Source organism: Dermacentor silvarum, chromosome 4, assembly GCF_013339745.2.
Source record: "Dermacentor silvarum isolate Dsil-2018 chromosome 4, BIME_Dsil_1.4, whole genome shotgun sequence".
Classification (NCBI taxonomy): Eukaryota; Metazoa; Arthropoda; class Arachnida; order Ixodida; family Ixodidae; genus Dermacentor; species Dermacentor silvarum.
In genome coordinates this window covers 180458596-180473254 of record NC_051157.2, presented here as the reverse complement: position 1 = coordinate 180473254, position 14659 = coordinate 180458596, and the positions used below count along the sequence as shown (strand labels likewise).

General features: G+C 48.0%; 1 protein-coding gene across 2 annotated transcripts in view; it reads right to left on the bottom strand.

Annotated features, from left to right (window-relative positions):
• LOC119450791 (liprin-beta-1) overlaps positions 1 to 14659 on the bottom strand; it is a 64820-nt gene that overhangs the window by 29899 nt on the left and 20262 nt on the right. For both annotated transcript variants that reach the window (XM_037714289.2, XM_037714290.2), the window contains exons 3-7: positions 13730 to 13841; positions 8315 to 8437; positions 5377 to 5524; positions 2148 to 2357; positions 1809 to 1934 (exon numbers count right to left, since the gene is read on the bottom strand). In XM_037714289.2, the coding sequence (XP_037570217.1) occupies positions 1809 to 1934; positions 2148 to 2357; positions 5377 to 5524; positions 8315 to 8437; positions 13730 to 13841 (719 nt within the window). The remainder of the gene's footprint in view (positions 1 to 1808; positions 1935 to 2147; positions 2358 to 5376; positions 5525 to 8314; positions 8438 to 13729; positions 13842 to 14659) is intronic.

The window sequence follows — 14659 nt, the reverse complement described above, 5'->3', positions numbered from 1 at the left end:
AACTACAGAAAGAGCGCATTGACGCTACACCGATGCGTCGTCGCGACCGGCAAAACGAACATTGGTTATGCAGCTTCTATTCCAGGCAAAATTATGTCCGCTAGAGTAAAGGGACGCGTAATGTTCACTTTATTAATAACCATGTCCACGGTGAAACATCTAGCACTAATGAGAGTTCCGATACAAGTCAAGCTCAGCTGCAGTGCATGGCTACCGACGGCGGACAGTGAACCGCGGCTCGGCCATGCTCGCATCGCAGCTGGTGGCACCGCAAATATCAGCATGTTTTCTTCATCGTGTGAAATTATTGCGAGGAGAGGGTAAAGCGGCTACGACGGTAACAAAACATTGCTGCTTGGGAGCGTCGGCGGTTCATTCTGAAGCGCCGTCTGCTACAGATTCGAAATGAACTGGAAAAGGCCTAGCGACGATAGGTGGCGAGTGATTAGCAGCGGCGACGCCAAAGCGTAGCCGCGACCACTCCTCTGTCGCCGAGTGGTCACGTCGCTGTGCCGCAGGGAAATCCTCTGTGCCATGTGAGAGGCAGATCTCGCCGGCGGTCCGTGAACTACAGACTCCAGCCGCAGTTCGCCCCGATACGCACGTGTGCCCACTGGGGTAAGGTCCCTCTGTAATTTTGGAGTGTATTGAGGGACTTTACACTGGGGCACCTAAAGTCCATAGAAAAAAATATTGAGAGACTTTAGGGGCGCCGGGTGCAACCATGATTCGATGAAATGGCTCATCGGAGCACCGCGATGCGCACCGGTGCAATTTGCCGAATTTGCCATTATTTTCGTGGACTGGATGTGGCAGGCCAGTGTTGGTGCGGAGCGGGAGGGAGGGGGGGGGGGGGGGGGCTCTTTCCCGGAACGGCGCGAAGATTTGAAATTGGCAGTGAAGTTAGGGGGAGGGGGGCTCTTGTACGGGTGGGGGCGCTTGCTCGGAATTTTACTTACGGTAGATGGGAATACATTTTGTACATCTTATAATTTTCATAACATTTTTTTTATTAGTAGATACAAACAAGCGTGTCTTTACAAACATTGTTCAATTTTATCGCACAATCTTGATTGTAACAATTTATATTTTTTTTTATGACATACATCTCGTTAATAAAACTTTTATGCGTGAAAAGTGCATTCATTTTGCTTTCTGTTTATGATTTACATTAAATATTGAGTGCAGTAGTTCCTTCAGAAGAAAACATCTGCTGTAACATACAAAAAACACCTATTTTCCCCATGGTAGAGAAAGAGTTAATTCGAATTCTGCGGGGATGCTACGAAAATTTGAATTATACAAAATCTGAACAAATAAAAATCAGAGAAAAAATAGCTTGGTGAAGGCGCGTATTTAGTCTGACGTAGCGTGAGCATGTGCACATGCTACGTCACGTTGGTGAGAACCATTGGCGAGAACCACCATTGCATTCTGGCTCCTGTAATGCCTTCTGGCACTCGCAGCAGTAGGTAAAAGCATGGCCTTCGAGACTAGTGTCTGTTACCATGAGAGAAATGTCACTGGGAGGTGCTATGTGAACACCACTTATGTCGCCTGTTGGCCCCAGACGCATGAAATATGCCTCGCACAAATCGAAATGGAAAGAAAAGACCAGATTAGTATTTTTATCGAATATGGGAGGTCAAATGCCCAGGATAGTCAAGAGACAACTGCAAAACATTCATGGGCCATCCGGGCAACAGTACAAGACTGCAGGAGCAAGAATGAATGGGCGATGAAGCGTCCCCTATATTTTTCGCACACCACCTGTTGGCAAGAAGAAGTGCGGTGAAGTGGACACCCACCTCGTCGGGCAGCGAACGTCGCTTGAGGCAGGAGGGGTCGAAGCGGTTCAGTCGCAGCACCTGGATGCCCCGCTTCATGCTCAGGTGGTGGAACTGGTTGGTCACTTTTAGCCGCAGCAGGTCCTCCTGCAACACCACATCCAGCAGGAAAGGAATGCTTAACATCCCGCAAAGCGCTCACGACATTCTGCATTGCTACAGTGACCAGTCATCATCTGCTCCTAATGAAGTCCACTGCCAAATGCATCGAATGCATTTTCTGTGCATTTTTGGTGTGGCAGGAACTAGCATCAATCAGCTTGTCCGTTTTCTAAACCGAGTGTGAAGAGAGGAACGCACCACGGTGAGGGCATTCAGCACGGCTCCGTCAACGAGTGCCTCGGCAAAGGCGTCCTTGTACTGGGGCAGGCCCACGTCGTCGAGCCAGCGCAGCGCCCAGGCTGCGTCGAGCGCGGCTGCTGCCCGGCTCAGCTCGCTAGCTTCCGGCCGCAGGCAGTCCACTGCCAGCAGGAACTTCTTGCGGTGCAGCGGGTGGCGCATGCCAAGCTCCTGCACACAGGCACAGCGTCATATCTCCCCAAGATATCTCCTACAATGTAGAGCTACTGCTTAGTTTACTACTTGGTTTACTAATGTAAAATGTTGACAGAAATCTGGCACTACTGTTAATGCAAATTTCATCAAGTCCCCTCCCCAAGTTTGTGTAATGCAAACTGACAAGCGTGGTGTACAGATCATGCATCGAAAATTGCGTGGGCAAGGTATTATGCCAATATCCAATATACCTCGTGACAACTGCCGGAAATTCAAATGGCAGCCCACGTGCCCTTACTAACAAGAGTCTCAAAACAGTGACAATGTTACACCAAAGGTGAGTACGCAACCCCCCCGAATACCTGCAACATTGATTACGGCACACGACTTTGGTCAATACGCCAATGCAGAATGTGTTAAACCATCACTGGGAATGTGTCGCACAGTGCAGAAATGAGAATAAGAAACTAAAAGTTTGTCACATGAGCGTGACATGGTGCCTTGGCTCTGATCTGGGAGAAGGCTGTTAAGGAACTTGTCTGGCAGATGCGAGTCAAGGCAAAGGGAGAGTGTCTATGTTGGCAGCGAAGCTTATCTCCTTGTAGCAGGGCAACACATTTCATTGTCTCCCTTCTCCACTCACAAGAAACACATCTTTAAAAATTGTATTAGAATGCTCCCTAGATGGTGTTTTACAACTTCCAGTGCATAACCAAAATTTATGATAGAGTCCTTTGCCAGGCCCTATTTTAGAGGGTGTATTGGCACTAAGGTACAGAAATGACGTAACTACGTATGTAACTTACATTTATTCATGCATTACTAAGCTTACACATTTCGCTTAGGTTATACAGTGGAATCTCGATGACACGAATCTCACGGGGTCACGAGAAATATTTGTATTAGCCGAAATTCGTATCATCGAAACACAATTAAAACTAGCTAAATTAAAGGAGGACGCGGGGAGCAGATCGCGAAAATCGCGAGAAAAATAGATTTTTGAAAACCACGCGTTTGGGTATCTGCAACGCCTAATCTATGCTGCATCAAAATGGTTTGGCTGAAAACGCACTAAAAGTGCCCGAAAAAGTTTAATTCATCAGTGCGCAGGGCGAGAAAACAGCTTTAAATTGCGCAAAATCACCGCAGTTCACGGAGCCATATCTTGTATTTCCCGCCACCGAGCGCCGCATCTTGGTATCGTTCGAAAGCTCAAAGTTTCGCCGTTCCGCTTCTCAATTCGTCCGTCATCGCCATCTTGTAACAAACGCACAAACACAAAAGAAGCGCGGGTCTGCGATAGGTAGTCACACGGGCCCTCCGATGAAAGCGGGCCTCCGATTGGCTGCCGTGCTGAAAGGCGTTTGTCTCTCCAGTGGTTGCTGCTCTGGCAGGGGCAAGATGGCAACCGCAGTTGTCTGCTTCGTAAACCACGCCGGCGTCTTCACTTGACACACAGAATTCGGATTACTGAGAGCTCCCAGGTTAGTGATGGAGCGACGATGGCGAATAAACTTTGGACGAAGCACGCCTTTGGAATACGGAAGCGCTCCTACGGCAAGAAAAATACGGCGATTAGCGGGAGAAGCGGAGGAGCACCGGACTGAACAAGCGCAACCTTGCACCGTGTGACTCCAGCAGCGAAACCAACAATCGCCCTGTGCCATCGGCACCGATAACGCAGCCGACGAAAGACGCGCCAACGGAGGCTCCCGCGCCTCGGCGTACGGCCGTGCGAATCAGCCGAGATCGTATCTCGGTAGACGTAGCTCGCTGCGACTAGGCAAAATGGTGCAAACTCCAAGAACGCGGCCTGAAGCACGGCAGCCACTCCATCCAATGGCACGCGGAAAAGGAGGAAAAGCACAAAAGCAACAAAAGCGCCACCGCTTCGAACTCTTTGCGCCCAGTTGCGGCCTCAGCGCTGTCCGGCGTCGCGTGCGCGCCTCCGCACCAAAAGAGAAAGGGACAAAGCGCGTGACTGCGCGCTGTTCTCTTTTGCGGCCATCGGTGGGGCGGCGTTTACTCGTGTCAACCGACGCGGGTCGAAAATCGATTCGTAACAACCGTTTTGTAACACATTGCAAAGTAATGGGGCTCGGCTGGGACCGCAGAAAAATTCGTATCATCCGGAAATTCGTATTAGCCGTGATCGTATCATCGAGATTCCACTGTAACCAGTGCAGTGTAGCTAGCCCCACAAGTGTCTCTTGCACTTGTGCTCCCTACGAAAGCTGACCCATTTTGCCATGGTCAAAGGGGGTGGGTATCCCTCTGTACAGCTGCCCGAGTCTCTCAATGCCATTTCTGGAACCTACGTGTCGAATGTAGGGGTGAAATAACCGAGAAACCGTCTAATTTCTGTGAAAGAAAAAACAGGTTCAAGCCTTATTTTGATAAGCACAGAGTTCAGTTTGATAGATTGTACTACTATGACCGAGTGAACTCCCTCGAACGTGACCACATCCACTGGGATCGACAAACGTACTGCCAAACTATGAACGCAGAGTCTCTCTGAACGCAGAGTGAGGCTAAATTTAGCTCCAACTGCATCATTCGTGGTGCAGCAACGGTGCCATCTGTGCACACGACCCGTGCATGATCGTGTAATGGCTTCTTTCCTCTACACAACCATACTAAAGTAGTAGGGTTACGAAGATATAAGCAATAATGTAATACACGTTTTTGTTACACGTGGTTCTAGCAAGTGACCCCTAGGCAGAACAAACTGAGAGATGTCTCACGTCGAAATTGTTCCACCTTTTCTCTTTTCTGTGATGGCAAATGCGAAGCCGACATAAGTACCATGTCACGTTGCTTCAGTATATGCTCTGAGAAACAGCACTGTAAAACTCGGTCAGACTACTTGGCGCAGTAACACATGTGCAGAAGCACATTCCGCAAATTGTTTGCTTTTTTTCTAGCCTTAATCCCATTTCACTGCTTTCTTGCCACACCTCGTTTCATTGCCACAGAAAACTGCTTGCGAGTACAGGTGAGCCTGCCTCGTGTGCACAGTGGGAGAGACACGTACCTTCTCAAGTTCGGAGGCAGTGACCTTGAGAAGACGGCTGCCATCCCGCAGGAAGGGCTTGCTGCTGTCCCCGTACACGGCCAGGCCCAGCCGCTCGAGCCACTGGGCTATCATGTCGGGGCCCCACTCGTTCACGGGCTTGTCCGTGCTGCGGCAGTTGACAGCCATGATTGGTTGGCGGCATCAATGCAAGGCTACATTTCGCACCTCAAAGCATGACCTGATGTCAACATGTGGCAAGTTCTTTGACGGCTGCACATACATCACTTTCTGCGGCGGCTCACTGGCTATGATGTCGTGCCACTGAAAACGAGGTTTCAAGTTCAATCTTGACCACACTATCCATCATTTCCATGAGAACAAAATGCAACAACGCTTGTATATGTGCATACGTTTGGGTGCACATTACAGAACAGCAGCTTGTCAAAATCAGTATGAAGCCCTCTGCTATGGCATCTTTCAAAGCACTCGTGTTGCTTTAGGTTGCTTTAACTAAATAAATCAATAACTCAATCTTCCAATCCACATTTGCCAAGATGCAGTCAAAGACCATTACATAGACTGAGAACCATTATTCCCTATCAATGAGACCAGCACAAGCAGCTGGTGCCAATGGTCACCAGTGTTTGAGGGACAGACAACCATTCAGATGATGAACCGAGATAGCCCCATCGGTGAAAAAGACTGTGTCTCGTATTGACTAAAACGAACACTGTTTTCCTCACTAAAGAAGGATTTATATTTTTAATTCTTCAGAACAAGTTCTGAAAAATGACTTTTGGCACCACCACACGGCATAAGCATCACAACAAATAGAATGACCTATCACGTAACCTTGTATTACTATAAGCAACTCCTGGGCCTTTTTTATTTATTATTGAAATGCAATCCATTCTTCCTACAGTCGAACCCGGATATATGGAACCCACATATAACAAATTATTGTGCATAACGAGCAGCAGTAAAAGCCCCCTGAAAATTTTTGTAGAGATTATATATATTGAATTTTATATATTGAATTACCTATATATTGAACTTTTTTGTAATCCACTTCAGATTCAATATATCCTGGTTCGACTGTATTATAAATTTTTCTGTAGCTTACAATGTGCAGCTAAATCCTCAATTGTTATACGAGTAGAAAAGTGATGCCTTGGCCTTTGGGATAGGGCTGCGCATGCTGTAGCCCAATCTCGGAGTCCTTAGTGGTGCTGTGAGAACTTGCGCCCTGGGCCAAAAGTGGGCACCACATTGCTGCTAGGACTAGGATTTGCAGCAGCCACAGAGGCAGCAATTTATTGCATCAGCTTTTTATTTTCAGAAGTGGCTTTGAAAAGGTCAAAATGTGGATGTTTAACAAAAGGATGGTCTTTTCATTGCGCCATAAAAAATTGGGTCGCTGAAAATTAGTTGTCAGTCCCTTTAAGGGAAAAAAAGTTGACAGTCACTTAAGTATCCTTACGTGATTTAAAGGCGAAAGCATTAAGACTTGTCTTAGTTATCACCTTTAATTAAAACTCCCCCTTAATCCACCTTGCTGTAATGTTTTAACCTTAATCCCCCTGAATCCACCTTAATCCATCATCATCATCATCAGCCTATATTCACGTCCACTGCAGGACGAAGGCCTCTCCCTGCAATATCCAATTACCCCAGTCTTGCGCTAGCTAATTCCAGCTTGCACCTGCAAATTTCCTAACTTCATCACCCCACCTAGTTTTCTGCCATCCTCGACTGTGCTTCCCTTCTCTTGGTATCCATTCTGTACCTCAATCGACCTTGCTTTAATTTGTACCCATCTTAATCTGCCTTAATCTACTTTATTCCACGTTAACGCACATGAATCCACCTTAATCCAATTTTGGAAGTGGGCCAGGTCAGTTTTTTGGGTGTGGGCCACAGCATCCATCTGAAATCGTGGCTGTTCACCGTGGGATTTTGCACTGTAAGCCGCAGCAGGTCCAGCACTGGGAACGTGATCTCATCACTTGGTCACGCGAATTTTCTTGCCATCCGATGCTAACACTGTACACTCGCCAGATGTTTCGCTTCACGGGGCATGTAAGGCTTTTGCCTTTAATTTAAAAAATGCCACTGTAGCCTCAGCCTCAAGCCAAAAATTGGAACAGTATTCGATTTGCCCAATCTCCCAGGCCTTATTCAGAAGGCACAACACTATGGCACCTAAACACTGCTATTTGATTTGTTTCATGAGGATGCAGGCTTTCGGGCACACTGAACTCCTTACACTTGTGCACAAGAGTGTGCATGGTGTACCAAACACAACCTTGTGCCATGAGAATCACCAATGTGAGCTGCCCATGGTATGCCAAACATGTGCCATACACTAGCCAGCAACAATGCGCAACTAGTTTTCTCATGGGTGTGCAGCCACTAGTGCCACGCAGACTGTTGTGGGGAGTAACACAGATTGCTAAGCCCTCTCATGGTCCTATGGACATTCCTCAATAGGAACATCCCAGGACCACTCCATTTTGCCCGGAGCGAGCAAATGTCTATGTGCAGTGAGTCACCACATCCGCATCCATCCTCAGCCAATAAGAAATCTCATCAACTACTTCATTCTCTATAAGCAATTGCTGAGCATCGTATTTCTAGCTAGCTAACCCACTTGAAATATAAAGAGTCCAAACACACTGTACCTATGTTCTCTTCCTTTTGTACTGAGCAGGGAGGGACCTGACTGCCTGTGACAAGCAACGGCCCCACAACTCCAGAGAGGAGACTGCTTCAGTAGGTATCTTCAATTTATCATTCCGGACTGCCTGAGGCACTGTTTTTTCAGTCCAATGAGCATCAGTATATGCAGTTCCTCAGATAGTTCTGGGGAGTCTCGGATGCCAAATCAAACATAACCAGGGCCCTTCCCTTCTACCAAGCAAGATCAAGCGTTATATCAGGGAGAGGCCACACTCACAAGCAGTGGTTATTGTGCACGGTGACTGGTGTCCAGCCCAGCCGTGGTCCCGCAGTTGCTCGCAGTCCTCCTCGTTGGAAGCTGTCCGAGACGTCCATGGTGTGTGAGTTGCTGCGCCTCAACCTGCACAATGCATGAGCCACCAACATGAGAAACTAAAAAATTAGGTCTCATTCTTCTAGTCCCCATTGCAAAGACACCATCAAAAGATACCAGTAAAAGCTAGGAAGCCTCACAGAAACTCCTACAGAAGGAAGGGCTGAGGCAACTCCCAAGCATGGGAGGATAACCCCTACCAGAGACATTGCAAACTGTTTCATTCAAACACAGGAAATATTTACATGGCAGATAGCAGGCACGACCACTATGCTCCAAGGTGGTCTCCCTTCCTAGTACTGACTGAGCGCCACGCTGCTTAGCTTCAATGATCAGATGAGAACTGGCATATTCAGCATGGTACGGCTGACGGAACAACTGCCACATAGATACTTTTGGGACTTTCATGCACCTTGTACTGCATATGATTGGTTGAATCAGCAAGCACTACCGAATGCCCTGGAAAGCACTTGCACACACTGTAAAATTTGGTGCATATTCCAGAGCAACAATTTCTTGCGCAGCATTCCAAGTTCACCCAACAGGTAACAATGCAACAAGGTTTAAAGGAGCCTCCTTCCCAAGAGTAGAATTCTGGTGACAGCCGAGTGTCACACCGGGGGCTTGTGTGTATTTAGCTTACCAGACTGTACCAAGCAGTTGTGTTCTTTTGCATCCGTCTACCAAAGTTTCAACAAATGTCCCACACAAAGGCCATCTAGGGTATCAAAGTACCGATGCACGATTTAGAGACAACGAATAGCTAGAACAGTCGACTTCGTTAATTCGATCCTGACGGGACCGACGAACCTGGTCGAACTATCAGGCGGGTCAAACATGCGCCGTCTCCGGTCACAGTACGAGCACCGAGACGCCTAATAAATTTACTGGCAGGCCTTCGGAGCTGTACCTATCTTCCACGCCTATTACGCCACCCGGGGCGATCCCCCTCTTTCTCTTTACTCCTCTACCCCTCTCTCTTTTCTCTCCCTCTTTTTTTAAGTGCAAATAAAGATTATTAGAGAGTTTTAGAATAGGGGCCCCAAACGTTTTGGGGCCCCAAAGAAATAGCGTCGACACTACTGCGCATGCGCAAGACGCAAACTGCGTTTGGGTTTTGCGCACGGAGTAAGATAAGACAGGAGCGCCGACTGTGCTCGTCTGGAAGGGACACAATCTGAAACGCCGGCTCCTGCTTCACGGTGTGTCCACCAGACGGCGCTACGAATGATGAAAAACTCTGCAGCGGAGAGGCGGGCCCAACAAACCGAAGGAGCAAAGGCGCGGGGACTCTCTCGCAGCACCTGCTTGTCAGCTGCCCCGCACATGCCCTGACGCCTGTAGCGCACATAGCTCTTGCGGTTCACGGAGTGACTTTAGCAGGAGAAACAAGTCATGTATCAGTTTCTTTAATTTATTTTATACAGGCCAAATGCAGGGCATTTGTCAGGTGGCCTACATGGAACTTTACAAGGCACAGGAACAGAACATAAACAAAGATGGAAAGAAAAACTATAGCAAATGGTAAGGCAATATAATGGCAGTTCGGGTGGTCTCAAGCAATGACAGACGACAGCGAAAAGAAGCCTTTAATGCAAAGCTGACGTTTATCACTCTTTTTATCTGAGCACGCATCAAGTGCTAAGATGCTTCGCTTGCTTCTTTGTTTCTCGCGGTGCTTTTCGTGTCGCCCGATTCTCTTGCGAGCAGAATCGCCACATTCTCACTAAACATAATAATTGTGAATTCCTGCCACTGTTTCCTGCTTATTATTTCACAAGAGAAGCTCTGATTGTGTGTGTGCATAAGTGGGGGAATCATCTCGAAGGCAAGACTGAGAATTTACAGGGTAGCCAGCCGGTATTTACACTGGCTAACCTCCTTGTCTTTCTTTCCCTTTCTCTCTCTCTACATTACGGCATGTCTCTGGACAAGAAAAGGCACCTGCACTGTGTGTAGTTGTAGAGAAATTTAAATTGAGCTCCTCCCGTCCATCCGCATTGGCGTCTTCTGGTTCCTCCTGGCATTCAGCATCACTGAGCTACGCCAGGCTTCCCTAAACAAATTGAAGGAACTGCTCGGCTTCGAAGTCGAGGCACTTTCTTTAGATCTAGTAGATCATTGCCTTTGTCTTTGCTGAAGTAACTATCAAAAATAAGCTGCCTCTCGAAGTGTTGCGCACATATTTTGTCCATTGCTTTAAGCCCTCGCTTACTTTCAGGAATTTTTTGACCCTACTGGTGCAGTAGTTGAAGATCAGATGGCGAAGCGAAGAGCGAAAACTTGTCGCGTCCTTTGCCATAACCAGATTTACAGCCGGGAACAAAAAACACTGTCCTGTTGCTCAGTCTCTTCATGCACAAGTATCAAGATACCTTATTCCGTCAGGCATGAATAAACATACTGCAGACATGGTAAACAAAGCGAGGAAGACGAAAATTTCGCACCTTCGCTTCCGCGCAGACGTAGAGGAGTGAAAAACAAGTATTTCTGTTGTCTTTTTGTACAGCATCATTTATCGTCTGTTTCCTCTAAAGACATCTAAAAATGTTTCGTATGTGTGCATAAAAGCGCTACCGCGTGTTTATTTGCACTTTTATTATTTGCACGCATATATTTTTTGTGTTTGATTGCTGTCAAATTGAGACGACCGAGGGTCCATGTTTGTAGCAGACGACACGCTCTGCGGGTGCCGCGCTGCCCGTTCTGCGCCGCCGTCGCCGCCGGTCTCCGCCACTCAGCACATGCGCACATGGAAGCAAGCTGTTGAGTGTTTTCCACGCGCCTCGATAGATGGCGCTACGCAATGTATAATTTGCGTTGCACGGTTTGTCCCGAGCGAATGCGTTACGCGGCGGGGAGTCGGCGCTCCTGTTTATCTTACGCCGTATTTTTTTCGTTGGGCACGATTTAGTGGGAGCCCCAAAAGCTGCCCCAAAAGCTTTGCGTCAACAAACATGGCGGCACCCATCGAAGCGACGGCTCTAACCAGTACCAAACGGCTCGATTCGTGGTAACGCGTGAAGTTCGTAAGCTAGGAGAAGTGACTGCGGTTATTGCTTTCTCTCAACTAACGTTGTAGTGAAGATTGATTCATTAGACGCCGCTGATTCCAAATTCGATTGTCGATTTCGTGGCGCGTAGGCCTAACGTGGATTAGCGTGGCTGGTGAAGGCACGTGAAGTTGGTTACTCAAAATTAAGCGCAACAAATCGCTTGATGCTAATCGAATAACCTCTCAATTGGAATTAAACGCAAAACCACGAAACTCAAAATTACTCTTCTTATCATAAAACGGTATACTTTATTTTAATATTTATAATAGTTTTTCTTTGACACCGTAGTGGCGCTGCAAGCGCAAGACGCTATTCACAAACGCAAAGCCCTATTATAAAACTCTTCACTCCTGCATGCCCCAACGTTAACACCCGCAAAGCTCTTTGGGACCCTAAACTGTTCGGGCCCCTATTCTAAAATTATCTATTATTATTATTATTACCTTATGCGCTCGGGCTGTCGGCGTCTCCTGTCAACGTCGTCAAGGTAAATCACGCGCAATCACGCGGTGGGAAGCCCAATCACGCGCTCTCCCACCGGCGCTTTTTCGGCGCCGAGTGGCAAATAAAACGGCATGTTGGCTCGGGAAAAGGTCTTTTTGCTGTCGGCGTTGTCACAGTGAAGCAAGCGGCTGGTGCTCGGCACGCGCTCAAGCCTCTGCTTCCGAGTTCACCGTCGTCTACCACAGCTGGCTGCGTTGCCGCTCATCATTCCAGCGTAGAATTGCACTTCTCTTCTGTCGTCGTAATGGGGATGCTGCGTTTACAGGGTAATGAGCCATTGCTTAAGGCAGTATGAGCCCATTAGCGGTGCATCACTGTATGCTTCGCACCTCCGCAGGTTTCACGTTAGTGGAGCTGCATTTCGCTCAATGGGTCCTTTGACACTTCATAAAATTTAATTCACCGCTGAAACCGAGCCTACGAACCCTCGGGATTAACCCAGCGATACATTTTTTTTAGATAGACCCCCCCCCCCCCCCCGCTCTTTTGTTGGCCCTAAACGTTTTCTCGACTTCCAGCACTTTCTTTCATCTTACCGCCTTCCTTTTCGTTAGCTTTCCAAAAACACCGACATTTTTTTTCTGCGCTTTTCGGTGCACGGCGCGTGCGCGCGTGTATAATTAGGGAACGCGTACTAAGTTCCGTTAACAGTCTCGTATACGAGACACGTGTGGCGGGCGACACGCGAGCTTAAATCGCCACAGAACTAAATGGCTGCCAGTATGCTTATTAGGCGTCTAGGTACTCGTACTGTGACCGGAGACGGCGCGTGCGCGCCTGTGTAATTAAGGAATGCGTACTATGTCCCGTGACAGTGGCCCCTTTCCATTCTTGATGTGCTTCACCGCACAACACGGCTGTATCGCAGCGAAGTTGACCAGTCAAGTTCGAATATCTGGTGAAGGCCAATATTGAGAGATCGAAATAACGGCAATTTGGGGCTCATAGAAATGCAAGGCTGCTGGCTGGGACCTTCGGTCAGGGTCGAATAACCCGAAAATCGAATTAACTGGAGTCGAATTAAGGTGTGTACCGTACTAGAAAGAAATCTTCCTTTCTCAAAGCATTCTTATTAAGGCATGCTACACGCTCTCAGGAGGCAATGCTTACATTTGCTGTTTCTCTGCTAGGAATGCAGAATCCAGAATTTAACTGCTTCAACCTCTTTATCAGGCACTGGTTCGGCTGTAAGACACCACCCTATTACAAGCTGCACATCAGTGCTCTACTCCAACTGGCTGGATGCAATTCCCTTCACTAGTACTGCCAAGTAGCAAGTGCACTGGCTCCTAGTGACAATCCTGCAGCCTGGAACATCCACTTGCCTCAATACTCTACCACAACCACAGTGATGGACTGTGGCGCCTGCATGCCTTAACCTGCCACAACTCGGTCTCCTTCAAACATCATAACAGTGCACCACTGGCAAGCTCTGCCCTGCTGCCATGATGTCTTCGCCTTCAACTGATAAACCTGCCTGTGAATGTTTTTTCGGGAAGTGATTACAGGTTTTTGGAGTCAAAACACACAATGCCAGTTCCTCTGTCTCAACTTCAAGCCCCTGCTGTATTTCTATTTATCTGCACACTCCCTTGCCATTATGAAGACCATGTGAGTCCACTGTTCTGGGCCTCCTCATGACTGCCTAACCCTCCTGAGCAAAACTGCTGCTACTACTACTAGCGCCTTAAGAAACTGTGACAAGTAGCTGGGAGAGTTTGAGCACTGGGGGAGAGGCAACAGCTACAGGAGGACTCACCTGCCCAGGATCTTCTTGAGACCGCGACTCTTGCTGTGCTTGAGCGTGGAGGCAGCCGAGGGGGGCGAGTACAGCTGGCAACCGGGACGAGCCACCACCAGCTCAGGCTGGGCTGCACAGCAGCGCCAGCGCATGCCATCAGCACAAACATCCGGACAACCGGCCAATGTGACACGCTCGCCTGGAGTGCTGCCAGAGCACTTCTGCACTGTTTCACAACAATGTGGCACTGGTGTGGGAAGTATGGGGTGTGCTCTGGCACTTGAAACTCGGCTTGAGACAGATTGACTGGTTGATCTAGTGAGAGGGCTTGGTGTCCCAAAGCCACATAAGTGGCTATGAGAGACACTGTAGTGGGGAGTGTAAATTAATTTTGCCCATCTCAGGTTTTTATTGTGAACTCAGAGAATTGCACACAAGTGTTTTTGCATTAGACCCCATTTCAATGCAGCTGCTGCAGCAATCTCATTCCCACCAACAGAATGCTATAGCCACTTGTCATGGGCTAGAGCAGAGGAGTAAGCAATACGCTGATGCTGTGCAACACGTGTGATAGTGACATCTGCATTCGTGAGACCGCATTCTCAAGTGGTTGATCCTAGGTGTACCTTCGACACTACAGCACTGCATTATTTTCAAACATGGCACTCTGCTACGTGCCCAGAATAAAACACTTTCTCTTCTTGTATCCCTTTAGCCCCCTCACACTTGCCATCTTTCACCATGGCATAGACCATCAATGGCCACCATGCTCTGAGCATACGAAACTATCAATATAGGCACAAGACATAGCCTCCTGTATTTCTTTGATGCCTGTCCAGTGATGCCACAACCGGGGATTATTTCGAAGGTGCCACTTTCCCAGTACAGTGAACTTCCGTTAATTCGATTCTGAAGGGACCGACGAAATTGACCAAGATGCACAAAATA